We start from the raw sequence: 13,581 nt of genomic DNA, 5'->3' as shown, positions 1-13,581 counted from the left end.
AAAACTCAGTGCTCCATGTGGCATGAAATGACCTAATGCATTTTTTCTTATGTTTCCACGGTCGCAGCCATAGGAGCGGGCATGGTGTTCATAGTGGCCCCTACAATTATCAGCGAGCACTTTGTCAAGAACAAGGGCCTCGCGATGGGCCTCAACTTCGCTGGCGTCACCGCTGGCCTTTTCGTATTCCCCAAGCTTCTTGAGCACCTCACCGCCACCTATGGCCTGCGTGGTGCTCTTCTGATCTTTGGGGCCGTCACCATGAACGGGCTTGCATTTAGCCTATTCCCCCGTACCCCTGCTTGGAGAAAAGCTCTCCAAGCGAGAGTCAACTCGCTGTTCAATTTCCTTCGAAAGCCATCGAAGACACAGGAACCAACGAGCTACGCCATGCATTGACAGTGTTCAAACGCCCCGTGTTTTACCTCATAATATACAGCTTTAACGCTTACAGCATTGGATATGAGTGCTACATGTCGCTTTTCGTCGACTTCGCCTCTGATCGAGGGGTAGCGGTGTCCACTGCCGTTACTGTGATGTCTGCAGGAGCAATCTCCGAGATCCTCGGGAGGTTCATTTTGCCGACAGCAGCCGACCGCGGTCTGCTGACGATAAAGACGACCATCGTGCTCACATTGTCTGCCCTGGCGGTGACGTTTCTCGTTCTTCCTTTGCTGCGCTCTCAAGAACTTATTGTCGCCGTAGCCGTCGCCATAGCCTTCACCATCGGCACTGGACTGGTAATATTTCCCGTTACCCTGGCGTCTTACTTCGGATACGAGAAGATGTCAGTATCCTTCGGGATTGTCGTCGCGTCAGCGGGGATGTTATCACTTGTGAAGCCAAGTTTGATAGGTGAGACTTATTCGTGTAACTTTCGCCACGAATTCAGGAATAATTTGTGCTATAATTGGAAATGCACTCAGGTAGCCAGAAGAGTACAAATGTGCATTTCGGCAGTTGAACTCAACATAAAAATAGCATATAACTTAAACACTAAGTATTAAAGAATACCAGGAAGAAGATTGAGGAAAAATTCTTGGCCAGCATAAACGCACAGAGAAATTGTAGGTCTCGTCAAGTGAAGGCTTACCAAGTCGCAGAGAACTCACCATTATGCCTCAACAATTGAAGGGCATTTCAAGAAATATTTCCGAGACAATAGAAGCCCGTTTATTTGAATGGATACTTATGTGTTAATGTCTGAAAAGCTCTGGATTGTTCTAATTCCAGTATAGGTAATTTAAAAGTTATTACACTAGAATTCTAGGATTTGATTCGTACATGAACACGTGGCTATAGTATGCAGTGCTCAACTGTTCCATGACTGATCAACGTACTGCTTGTTCAAATACTCCGTGTTGTCTCAAAAGGGTTTAGATGAAAGATGATCACTACTAGAACAGAACAGGACTTAATTCCCCACTATCATATGTTAACGCTAGTATATCGTAAGGCAGATGTTCCTTCTAATTGTCACTATGCATTGTTGCCTTAACGCAGAGGTATGATTTCTCTACATATGCACGAGCTTGAAAATTTGCAGACGTCATCGACAGTCAAAAAAAATATCACCAACGATTACGATACTCGAGAAGGGGAACTTTGAGTGCAGCTCTATGCGTATTTTCAGTTCATGTGTGAATACTTTGTAATATGATTATTGAGATACACGGTTTTATTAGGAAGAGAACGCTATGAGTAGCGTAGCTGGCGCGGACAATCGATTATTACTGCTGTGCACAAGTTCATTGAAGCATCCGGTAGGTTACGCTTCTAGAGCACCAACGGTGGGACATTTATTTTGCTTAATAATTTTAGTTTATTGTTCTTTTTTGTGTAAAACCTGTGTTAGCAGTTAGTTGCCAAATGCTTCGTTCTAAATGTTGGCCGTAATCCCTCTTGGTATCTTGTTGGGCATATGGTTCAATTCATCCAGTGTGGTCAGTGGGCACGAGCCATGTTTTGAGGCAACAGCCATGTCTCTCGTGCGGTACATTGCAAACGATGTCAAGTGTGGCGCGAACGCATCGATAATCGCGACTGGCAGCGCGTGGGTTGCGCGTGGGCGCCATTCACAGCAACCTTATTTCAGCGTATGCAGCGCTCTGTTTCTGTACAGACGACGCGCGCTACTTTGGCGCCATATCGTAGCCACCGTCGCCGCACCCTCTATCTGGCGCCGCACTACGATTTGCTTCGCATGCTTTCGTTCCGCCAACGACGACAGCGGCCTTTCATAGCGGGGCAGTCGTGCCGCCAGTGTCAGCGGCAACAACACCTAAGGGAGCGTCGCATCGGGCCTTACTCGCAGCCGCTCGCCATCATCCCTTGCAAGAGCAGTGATTCCCGTCACACAAGCTTGTACCGTGGACTGATCTCAGCAGCCGACGCCGCAGACGAGCGTAGCCCTCCCCAGGTCATGCTACCCTGACTTCCTCTCGGATGCGCGCGCATATGAGGTTCGGTCACGCGGCTGAAGATGCCGTGGCCACCGGGCTACTCAGCGCATGCGGAAGCCGTCTCCCGTCCGCTACTCCTCCGTACCCGCCTCATTCTTTCACTGTAACCTCCTCGTCCAATTTCCTCCTCGCGCCCACATCATTCATCTGCCGCTGCGCTCCGCGTTCACTTTAATCTTTCGCTGTGCTCGTCCGCTCGGTCACAAGATATTGAAATGCCGCCGCTCAGCGCAAGAACGGACGCCTAGGAGCTGCGCTCTAAAAGAAAAGCAAACGAAAATGCTCACCACTAATATGTCCTGCTAGCCTACCAAAATGCAAGAATGCGGTTATCCATGCCTCAACGCTTCTTATGGTTCCAATAAAACGAAAGCCGCAAGTACAATTCGCAAAGTGGTCGCTTCCTTGTGATATCAGCCAAAGGAGAGCGAAATGAATAAGTCAAGGCGAGAAGACATGACTTGGCAGGCCGTTACGGCTTTCGCTTCGGGGGCTGTGCGTATGTTTTTATTTGTTTTACTCTAGGGGAATGATTATCGCCGACCTAAGTTCTTGTAGAAAAGAGCAGCTGAAATAAAAAAATAACGTCCATTGCACGTGCAAGTGCTTCACAATTGTGAAGGCGCACAATGGTGGCACAATATCTGGAATTACTTCTCTAACTTGGCATTCAAATTTATCGTCCTACATCGGGAAAATTTACCCGAACCGTTATTCACATGATAAAGGAAAGGGGTAGTCTCGTTACCGTACTCACTGAAACACCTTTTCAAAAAAAAAAAAAGGCGTCGGTTTGTAAGAATTTTCAGAAGTGCAGCACTAAGCATAGAATGCAGGTGCCATCGCGTTCTAGCGTTCTAGCTCCAGTGCCTGACACCCTGATGTTCCTCATTTATAAAACGTGCCCTCCCAGTAATGGTGACGAGTTCGGGCAGCGATTAGCTCTCTTCTTCTCATATCTGGAAACTAGGAGGAGACTTCAGAATTTGTGAAGCCTTGGGGTTTCAGAATTGCTTGTCTCACATGTTCTATCACTTCTGCCCGAAAAGTTGACAGCCAATCAGTATGGTTTTCATCGTGCGCTTTGCAACGACCCTCTTCTTCCTCCACCATCGCCTGACCGCTCCTGATATCTGGTCCATGCAATTCACACAATTGCCAGTAGATTTCAGGCCACTACATCCTTACGGAAGTGCAAGAACGAGATAGCCTCGCCGACCGTATCATGGCTGACTTTTCTTGTTCTGTAATTGTGCAACCATGCGTGCAATGAAAGCCGTTTTTGCATTGACGCATTACTGCATCTTGCTCGGATAATATAGCACCTTTCAGGCCTCGCTAAAATCGAAATTGTTTCCAGCAGGACAATTTTTTAATGAAAGATGTTGCAGAGGTGACAGCCTTATAGTCACTAAGATAAAAGCAGGACAGCGGTATAGAAAACCTAGTGGTGTACTACGACAAAAAACTGATGGTCGAGGTCTGAGAAATAGTCTATATATATATATATATATATATATATATATATATATATATATAATCTACCTATATATCTATCTAAATAGTCTATAAATAGTCTATCTTACAACATAAGCATAGTTATATTTCTGGCGGCCGTGCATGATAAAGAAATTAAGGTAAACTTACCTTTTGAGAGACCCTTGTACACAGTTACGGTGATAGGGAAATAAGTTTGGCATATGTTTGTCTTGCTTAAGGATTTTCGATTTATCGAATCATTTTAGGGTAGCAGCTTCTACACAAGCAAACTTCAATTTTATCGCATTTATTTAGCAAGAAAACTTGATAATCTGAGCATGTCTTTTCCTTTTTGCAGGGCACTTCAGGGACAATGTAGGTGCCTATGACTGGCTATTTGTGATCTGTGGCATTCTCAACGTAGTTGGAGCCAGCTCTTTGGATTGCAGTTCTTGCATGGGAAAGAAGTAGGGGCAAAAAGGAAATTATCAACAATGAAAACGCACCTGGAGATACAGTCGTCACTACGAAATGTAGCAATAGCTTTCTACAAGGAGGTCCGACTTGAAAGAAGAGAAAAGATCGCTGTGGACAGTAGAATGCAATAAAAGGAGGTATTTTTCATGCGACTATGTCTATAGTATGTGCATTATTGTGCAGTTGCAGGCCTCGGCACTATACTCAAATCGCACTGATGAGATATCAGCTGCACATCACCTAGTACTTCTCTGATCATCACTCACGTCCAGCCCCTTTCTATTTCTGTTTGTTTTCCGTACTCTTTACGGCGTGGGGTAACAGATGAGAGGCACGCTCCTCCGGCCAGTCTCTTTACTTTTTTCTCAATAAACGTTATTTTTCTCTATCATGCAATCGTCAATTATCCTTACGCTATGAGAGGTGTAATACGTTTCAAGGGTTGCGAATAAAGTTTATGTGAGTTCGATACTGTATTCTGTTGCGTCGGAGATTGGTGCAGTTCTGTGCCAGGTGCCTTCTGCGAGTGGGCTGGTGAATCCATAATAATGTGAACAGCATCCTTTGTCTACTTGAGCAGCTTTGAGCCGGCATATCTATCTATCTATCTATCTATCTATCTATCTATCTATCTATCTATCTATCTATCTATCTATCTATCTATCTCTCTATCTGTGTAACCTCTTACGCCTACCAAGTGGCCTAATTAAGTTGTCTACATGCTTGAGCCACTAGGTATTTTCCCGTAGTCGTGATGCCGTCGTGGTCGTCCCATAGTCGACATTTCGGCTTTTTGATATGTCGCGTCTCCTATGCCAACCCAGTGGCCCAAGGAAGTTTAATAGCTCGGCCCACAGACTATGGTCGTTGTCGTGATGGCTTCGCGGCCGTTGTATCGCCGTCATTCCAGCTTTGTCATCCGACACTCGTAATGTCGTCATCGACACCCTATCCTCGTCATACACGTACGATCTTCATGCGTTCTTAATCACACCACCATAGAGATGCCGTCGTGGTCGTTCAATTGTCTTCATTCGACCTTTATCACCTATCTCCCTGCTGTCGTTGTCACGCCTTCTACAGTGACCTTGCAGTCAAAGTTGCTTGGACCAAGGCGTTCGGGGTTGTGATGCCACGGTGGTCATTGCTAGTCATTGCAGCTTTGTCACCCGACTGTTGTCATGCTGTTGTAAGAACGCCTTTGTCGTCATAAATCTGTAATGCCGTGGTCGTCACCCTGTCGTTTCATCATTGTCATCGCTTCAGTAAAATCATGCAATTGTCACGCCGTCGTCGTGATAGCGGCTTCGTCGTTCCATGGGTGCCAATCGTTCTTCGTAATTGCATTGTAAGCTTTTTTTATTGAAATAAAAACATTGACAGTCTTGGCATACGCCAAAGAGGGTGAAGGCCAAAGCCTGCGCGCTCAAGAGACATTCATTGAATTACTTACCATTATCATTCAATTGCGTTGTCACTTCTTATTGTTTTTTCGAACCAAAGGTCGCGGGTTCTAGTGCTTTAATTCACGCTGCCTTAATAAACTGTGCCTAAATAACCTCGCCCTAATTAACAACAAAAGTCATGGGTCCGACTCCTACCAGAGGTCGAGGGTGTGACTCTCACCAAAGGTCATGGGTTCGAGTGCCTTAATAAACTCTGTATTATTTAACTGTGCCTTAATAACTTCGCGTTAACCCCAAAGGTAGTGGGTTCGACTCCCACATAAGCTCGAGGATTTCACTCCCACTCAAGGCCGTGGGTTCGAGCACCCGAATTAACACGATGACGATGGTGGCCCGCGCACCATGAAAATTGTTGCTTGAGGGTTGCTTGCTTGACGCGCGCAACATCAGAATCGTTGCGTGAGCGTCTGCATATAGGCAAAACACGATGCCGAGTTGGTGTAGTAAGTGAATTACTACACCTAGTCGTCACCATGTGCGATTTCGCTTCGACGACATGGTTTTCACTGAAGGACATTGAAGATCAACCGAGCGATGAGATATATAAGGCTATCGCCTTAATAAAAAAAAAGAGATGTCACCCTATAATGGTGACTGCTACTCCTTTTACCCATACCAGAAACAGCAATATAAAAATTCAAAACCCCACTCCTACCGGGAACAGGTGCGCACGCGAAGCTTGTCCTGTGAAGGATTACTTCGGCGACCTCGCGCACGTTCACAGGCCCGTTCCCGTTGTCGTTCTTTGAAGGCTGCGTCCTCTTCGCCCTTTGAAGGCTGCGTCCTCTTCGTGCCAGCTGTGGGTGAGGAGGATTACCGGTCGCCAACGGCGGTGAGGAGGAGAAGCTGTCAAGCGCCGGCGCAAGGATAATCCATCACTTCTGCAACTGTGGAGCTTTCGTGTATGACAGCCACACCGACGACGACACGAGTGAGGCAATACAAGCTTCGCTTGAAAACATCACCAGCCCTTCCCCTATCGAGAAAAGGGGGTAAGCGAAGCTTGTTGTGCGTGTACCTGCCCTGCTACTTTTCCTTCCCTTTCGTGCTACTTGTCCTTCCCTTTCCTTCGACTCTTCCTTTCCTTTCGAGCAACTTTTCCTCCCGTTGCGTTGTACGATTCAGTGCTCGTCACTGTTGTCGCTTGTGTTCGATGTCTCGAGTTTGCTCGGCGGCGTGCTTAGCAGCATTCGCCCGCCATTGCGGCTTGCGATTCTTTGAAATTAAATTGCTGGCTGAATAAATGGCTCATACCCCCTTAAGCAATGGCCCATGCCCCCTTAAACGCGGCCTCCCCATATGACGGCAGAAGAGAAGTGAAATTTTACACAGGAATGATGAGCGGCAACGGAGCCAGCTGCGGAAGAAGACGACGATGCTCGAGTCAAAGCTGATGATGATAGTTTTCTGCGTACACCGAGCCTGACACAAGGGAGCTATTAAAGCTTCGCTTAAAAATTAGGTGAGGTTTAACTCTTGTAAACCTAGTTATCACGAGTGAAATGTTCGTTTGGCTTGGATTTGCAAAGACTATGTACACAGTGTTTCATTATTGCACGTTTCCATGCTCGGTAAGCTTCTCCATAACGTGCTAATCTGACCTCCCTTTGCTCCGGTGTTTCAGCAACCAAGTTTGCCTTTACTTGAGCTAGTGCAGCCTGCCGTCTAGCAATGTGTACTGAATGATTGGCTTCAGCCTCTCGGGGGCTTGCGCTGAACGACACGCACAGAAGGCCCAACCGGCGCGCTATCCATTACTAGACTGGGCGGCCAAGCTCCCGCGAAACAGACGTTAAACCCTCGCCTAGTCACGTGGTACCGCAGCGTCGAGGCTGCGAGCGAGCGCAGCTGAGACGCCTCTCCACAGTGGATGACGTGGCGTGACGTCAAACCTGCCCCACTTGCGCTTCGGTTGCTCGCGCTCCTGCGGCTTAAGTTCATTGTGACGCAATGAATGACCTTGCGATTCATGACCTAGTAGAGCTTTGTATCTAATATACGTAGTGAGAAAATGAAAAGAAACAGCGTTACAGGGCCATAAATCCACGCCAAACAGTCCAATACACCGACAAAGATATTGTTACGGGGAGATCTTACAGAAGAGTATAGTTTATTTACACTTTGTACAAGCAGGCTAAAAGTGGGGCAGCAACAACAAAGATGGCGGCCGATAGACTTCACTCCCTTCTCCTCTTGTCCGCTATGCACTGCAACATCGTTTTCTATACCCGCAGGACAACTGGCTCGTAACACTACCCTCCGGCGGCGAAAGCACCGACCCGATGCAACTGAACAAATGAAAACAAAAAAAAATTAACTACCACAAACAAAGCATTAAGGGGTTTCCGGGGCATGATGCGGCTTGAGACAATGAACCTGCACAAGGTCAGTGCAGGGACGAGCAGATGACGAAGGCAGCAGTGAAGTGGTTTGATAAGGCACATCAGTGACTTGGCGGCATACGCGATATGGACCGGTGTACTGAAATAGCAGTAGTTTTAACAGCAAATCTGTTGAGGCCAGCCGTAATTTGTGGTGCGTTGCAAGAAACTACCGAGAAAGAAAAGAAAAAAAGCTTAGTTTCCGAGGCGGGATTCGAACCCGCGTACCCCCGGTTCCCCAGGGAGCGTCGAGCCACTACGCTTTACAGCCACGCCTGCAAAGCATGCATTTATGTGAACTATATGATAGTGTTCGAGCATCGTCGTCTTCGTGCACCGCTGGCGCGTTCGTACGCTCGTGCTCTGCGAGGTGAAAAGGTTTTGCGCGTTATGAGAGGGAGAGAGACGCATTCAGCGAGCGGGTTTCCTGGAATGCCGTGTCGACACTGGAACGCGGTGTCGGTGTTGCAAGCTGCGCTATGCAACACGCAGTGACGGCCGTAAATCCGAGACGCGCCATAAGAGGTTATCATCATCATGAGTAATAAGATGAAAAGTTCACGCGCACTTCCGGAAAATGCTGGGCTACGATCGTCCAGCTTCACTGTTTCTAGCGTTGCGCGGCCGAGTGGAAGGTTAAGCGATTTTTTTTCTTACAGTCCGACACTTCGTGCTGGGTACCATAGGATGACTAGCGATCCACTTGGAGAGTGGGTGGTCCTGCGGTGGCTGTTGAAACGAGACTGCTGGTTAAGCCGGGACTCAGATAATCGAATGCGAGCAACTTGACGTACATGGTCAGCACGGGCAATGGTCTCTCGAGCATATTCACCGGGTGGACACCCACAATAAAGCAACAGGGTGTCCATGGGTAATGTAGGTTTGAGACTGTATAAGAGAAAAAAAAAAACAGAGAATTACCAGCGGTCGCATCCCTGGAAGTGTTGTGCGCAGATGTCAGCATGGCTAACATGTCGGTAAGTGTTCGGTTCAGGCATTCTGTCAAGCCATTGGTCTGTGGATGCTAGGCCGTGGTCAATTTATGATGCGTCGCGCAGGATTTTAGAACGTCATCGATCACATTCGATAGGAATTTCCTGCCAGGGTCAGTTAGCAGTTGCCGCGGAGTCTCGTGCTGGATCCAGTATGACGTTATGCAGCAAGAAGTCTGCAGCGTCGGTGACACAGCTGGTGGGAACTGCTTACGTAATGGCAAACAGCGTCGCATAACCTATGGCAACGGCGACCCACTTGTTGTTAGAAGCGGATAGGGGAAAGGGACCAAGTTAATTGATGCCGACGTGGTGAAATGGCTGGTGCGGAATGTCCAGTGGCTGAAGCTGGCCTGCAGGTGGCAAATTCGACTTTTTGTTGTGCTGACAAAGGTCGCTCGAGGCCACGTAACGGTTACTCTGAGCGGAACATCCCAGGCAAATAGAAACGGCGGCGTGCACGGTCGTATGTGCGTGACACGCCGAGATGTCCCTCCGTTGGTGCGTCGTGAAGCTGGTCCAGGACAGTGGAATGGAGGACAGCTGGAATGACAAGCAACAGGTCAGGATCATCAGGGACTAAACTGCGACGATATAACGTGTCATTTTGAAGTGCAAAATGGCGGAGGGAACGATCAGGAGCGCGAGAGTGCAAGTTTTCGATGATATTGCGTAAAGACGCGTCAAGGCGTTGTTCGGCAGCGATGTTCAATAGTTGAGAGATGGAAAATACACAAGGGCTGGAGTCACTCATACCAGAGTCCGGTGGATCAACCGATTACCGGAGAGGCAGTCGGCATCTTGTTGGAAGCTTCCAGACTTGCAAACCACGGTATATGAGTATTCTTGAAGTCGCAGTGCCCAACGGCCAAGGCGACCAGTGGGACCTTTGAGGGAAGACAGCCAGCAGAGAGCATGGCGGTACGACTCCTGTATGAATCTGCCTCTAGACACAGACGCGTTCGGACGCAACATGTCGAACTCAGCAAGAGCGGTTTCAGCGGCCGCGTCTGGCCGTCGTGACAGGTTTTATGTCGCCCCACCGGGTTACCGGTATGTCCTACCGACATTTCCACCAGGAGAAACTATGAAGGAGTGTAAGTTTTTACGCTGTGACGTGGCTGGGAGACCAGGCCGCCTGAAATATTTCCGTGATCCGCTGCAGAAGTTAGGAGCACTAAAGACGTGGCCGGTTTAGAGGCCTCCTGAATGACGCATGCGTGCCTGATCAAGCTACGAACGCCAGTGGTAAATGAAGCGCTCGTTAACGCGGGTGTCTTGGAGGTCAAAGGGCGTGGCCATTATTGGCCCTGTAAAGCAAGACATGCGGCACCCAAGTAATGTTCCAGATATAGAGGAGCTCCCGATGAGGAGACGCCGGCGGACAGGGTTCAACGCCTGGAGCTGCAGTGGCTGATGGTCCGGCCGACTCGGGCCAAAAAAGAGAAGTACGCCCCAGCGCAAAGGTCAGCCGCAACGCAACCTAAAGAAACTCTGTCAAATTTTTTTTAGGTGGCGTTGGTAAGCGTCGCTCACCCGAGAAAGGCAGGCGACGCAGTTACCTACGCGACGTCATCGCGGATGCCCGTTCAAGCTTTCGTGTCGACAGGCACGCTCAGTTTCTGAACGTTGGAAATTGCTGGATGCCTTACTGTTGATTTACTCTTGCTATTCTTGAAATGCCTTTGTTGCTAGCCCCATTGCCCGAGGGAATGCTGAACGTTAGAGGTTTCGGGGAGAGACGCAAGCAGCGTCAGCTCCGGCGCGTAATGTTGAACGAAGATTTAGATATCTCGGCAATTCAGGAGACTAAAATAGAGAGTAAGAGTCAGACTGACGGTATGGTTGTACAGTTTAGTGACCGCTATACTGTATGCGTTAGCCATGCTGTTGGCACAGCGGCCGGGTGATGTATGTTTATTAAGAAAGGTTTGGGTATAGTGGAAGAAACAGTGATAAATTGTCAGAGTGGACGATTCGTGCTTTCTGACTTTGGATATCGTAACATGAAATTCCGAATAATATGTGTGTACGCACCACCAAAGTAAATGACCGGCTAAGCGTTTTTCATGAAATATTGCAGTACGTGAAAGCAAACAGATGTTTGATAGTGTTTGGAGACTTCAATTGCGTTTTGAACTCGGGCGATCGTTCGCGTGATGGATACTGGGCTAAGCGCGTTGTGTTCCTGAGGGGGGGGGGGGGGGGGGCTATAGGAAGAGCCTTGTTGGAGGACATTGCACATTACGCGAATTGAGGTATTATACTCATTTTCAAGGCAATAGTCATGCAAGGTTAGGCAGAGCTTATTTTTCGAAGAAATTGCCACTATGTGTGATCATTACAAGGTGCTGAACTCAAGGCGTGAAGACCATCGTAAAACCTAGAATAAGTGTGAAACATGGAAATTAAACGCGAACCTCTTAAACGAAGAACAATTTAGAAAACGAGTGAGAACAGAAATTGCTAATGCAAATAGCAACAGTGAAAGAGGATGGGGTGAGCGAAGGGGGAGGTTTAAAGAAGCCGTAAAAATAAGCTCCATAGAGCTAGCAGTAGAAATACACTTCCAAGACAGCCAAGAAGAAAATAACCTGAAAAAAATGCTGCAGGAATTGGTGAATGCTGAAACTGTAACGCCAGGCACCTTTATGGAAGAAATAAAAGGAAGAAAGTGTAAAGTTGATGCTATCGACAAGGAAAAATATCGTGGCGCGGTTGTTCGCGCACGAACGGAAAAGATCTTGGCTGAGGAAATGCCAAAAAAGCATGCTTTGGGAGCTGAGAAAAAAAAAGTATGCGAGGAGGGACGAAATAGTCGAGATTGAATACAATTGGAAAATATCTAGAGATGTGGAAGAAATCAATTGTGCCGTTGAGGAGCATTACAGAGAGCTCTTCTAGTGTAGACTCCCGAGCAAACCAGGTTATGAGAGCCACTTTCTAACTGCTTTACCTGATCAGACGCCGAAGAACCAGAAGGATTATCGTTAGATATCAAAGCAAAGGAAAGTGAAATGGGCATATCCTTAACCCTAGAAAATATTCAGGACCTGACGGCTTAGCAGCAGCTTTTTACAAATCCTTCTGCTGGCAGATAGGCATCGTATTAGAACGTGTTTTTGAGGAGGCGTATCAAGCAGGTCGTCTGCCATCGTCGTTTAAGAGGGCGTATTCAGTCTTGATACCAAAAAGTGATGGTGCGAATAAACTTAACAAAGTGACAGGCTACAGGCCAATTACCTGACAAACGTAGATTATAAAATTATAATTAAGTTATTTGCGAGGAGCCTACAAGGGGTTATTGGTGAGTTAGTAGGACCGCATCAGACCTGCGGGATAAAAGGGAGGTCTATATTTACTAATATCTATGCAGCTCGCAGCATACTCAAAACTTGTGAAGCAGAGATTAGGAAAGTCGCTATGTTACCAATTTATTTAGAAATGCATTCGGCAGGGTACGTCACAATCTCCGGTTTTCAGTTCTAGATTACGTAGGATTTGGACCATCTATAAAAGAGTGAGAGACAATGTCATATAATAACTGCAGAACTAACCTCAACATCAACCATGCACTAACTTAAAGGATTGAATTACCCTGCTCTGTGCGTCAGTGGTGCCCCTTGTCACCACTTTTGTTCACAATATATCTAGAGGCGCTATGTAAAATAAAAATTATTGATAGTCCGGATGTGCACGGTTTCCGCCTAGAAGGATATGGCGTGCATTTTTTAGCTGACGCTGATGAAATTGTTGTTTTATGCTCTGATAAGGAAGGGAGGAAGGAAAGAGTGGAGGAGGAAAGCAGAAAGGTTAACCAGTTTAGCACAACCGATTTACTACCCTACACATGGGAGAGGGATGGGGGAGAATGAAAGATGGGGAAGAGAGAGAGAGCACATAGCACAGCAGACACATCATCAGTTGCAGTCCGTCACTCTTGCGTGGTACACGACATCACTGTCACAGCCGCTTGTCCAAGCAGTTTCTTTCAAAAACCTAAGCAGTCCCTTTGTCGCCTTCACCTGCGATGTCTTCTGTCGACACGTGAGAACCGTTTCAACTGGCATTGGTCTATTGTCAAGGCGCGCTAGAACGGACGCCAGGGACTGTCTCTGAGCATTATATTTAGGACAGTCGCATAGAATGTGTTCTAGCGTCTCCTCGCAAAGACAGGCATTGCAGAGAGCGTTGTCAGCCATTACAATTAGAAATGAATAAGATTTCGTAAATGCCACCCTTAGCCATATGCGATAAAGCAGTGGCCTCTCTTCGGCGGAGTCCAGTTGGCATACAGAGATGCATCAAAGATGGCAGGTGGTAT

At 47.4% G+C, this 13,581-nt stretch overlaps 1 protein-coding gene across 1 annotated transcript; it reads left to right on the top strand.

Annotated features, from left to right (window-relative positions):
• Positions 1-242: 242 nt before the first annotated feature.
• Positions 243-4,468, top strand: LOC119445678 (monocarboxylate transporter 14-like). The gene is made up of 2 exons (XM_049663514.1): positions 243-855; positions 4,300-4,468. The coding sequence occupies exons 1-2, from the start codon at positions 474-476 to the stop codon at positions 4,410-4,412; spliced, it is 495 nt and encodes a 164-aa protein (XP_049519471.1). The 5' UTR covers positions 243-473; the 3' UTR covers positions 4,413-4,468.
• Positions 4,469-13,581: the final 9,113 nt, after the last annotated feature.

Source organism: Dermacentor silvarum, chromosome 3 (assembly GCF_013339745.2).
Source record: "Dermacentor silvarum isolate Dsil-2018 chromosome 3, BIME_Dsil_1.4, whole genome shotgun sequence".
Taxonomy (NCBI): Eukaryota; Metazoa; Arthropoda; class Arachnida; order Ixodida; family Ixodidae; genus Dermacentor; species Dermacentor silvarum.
The sequence above is the reverse complement of the archived record's forward strand: the minus strand, read 5'-3'. Positions and strand labels throughout refer to the sequence as shown.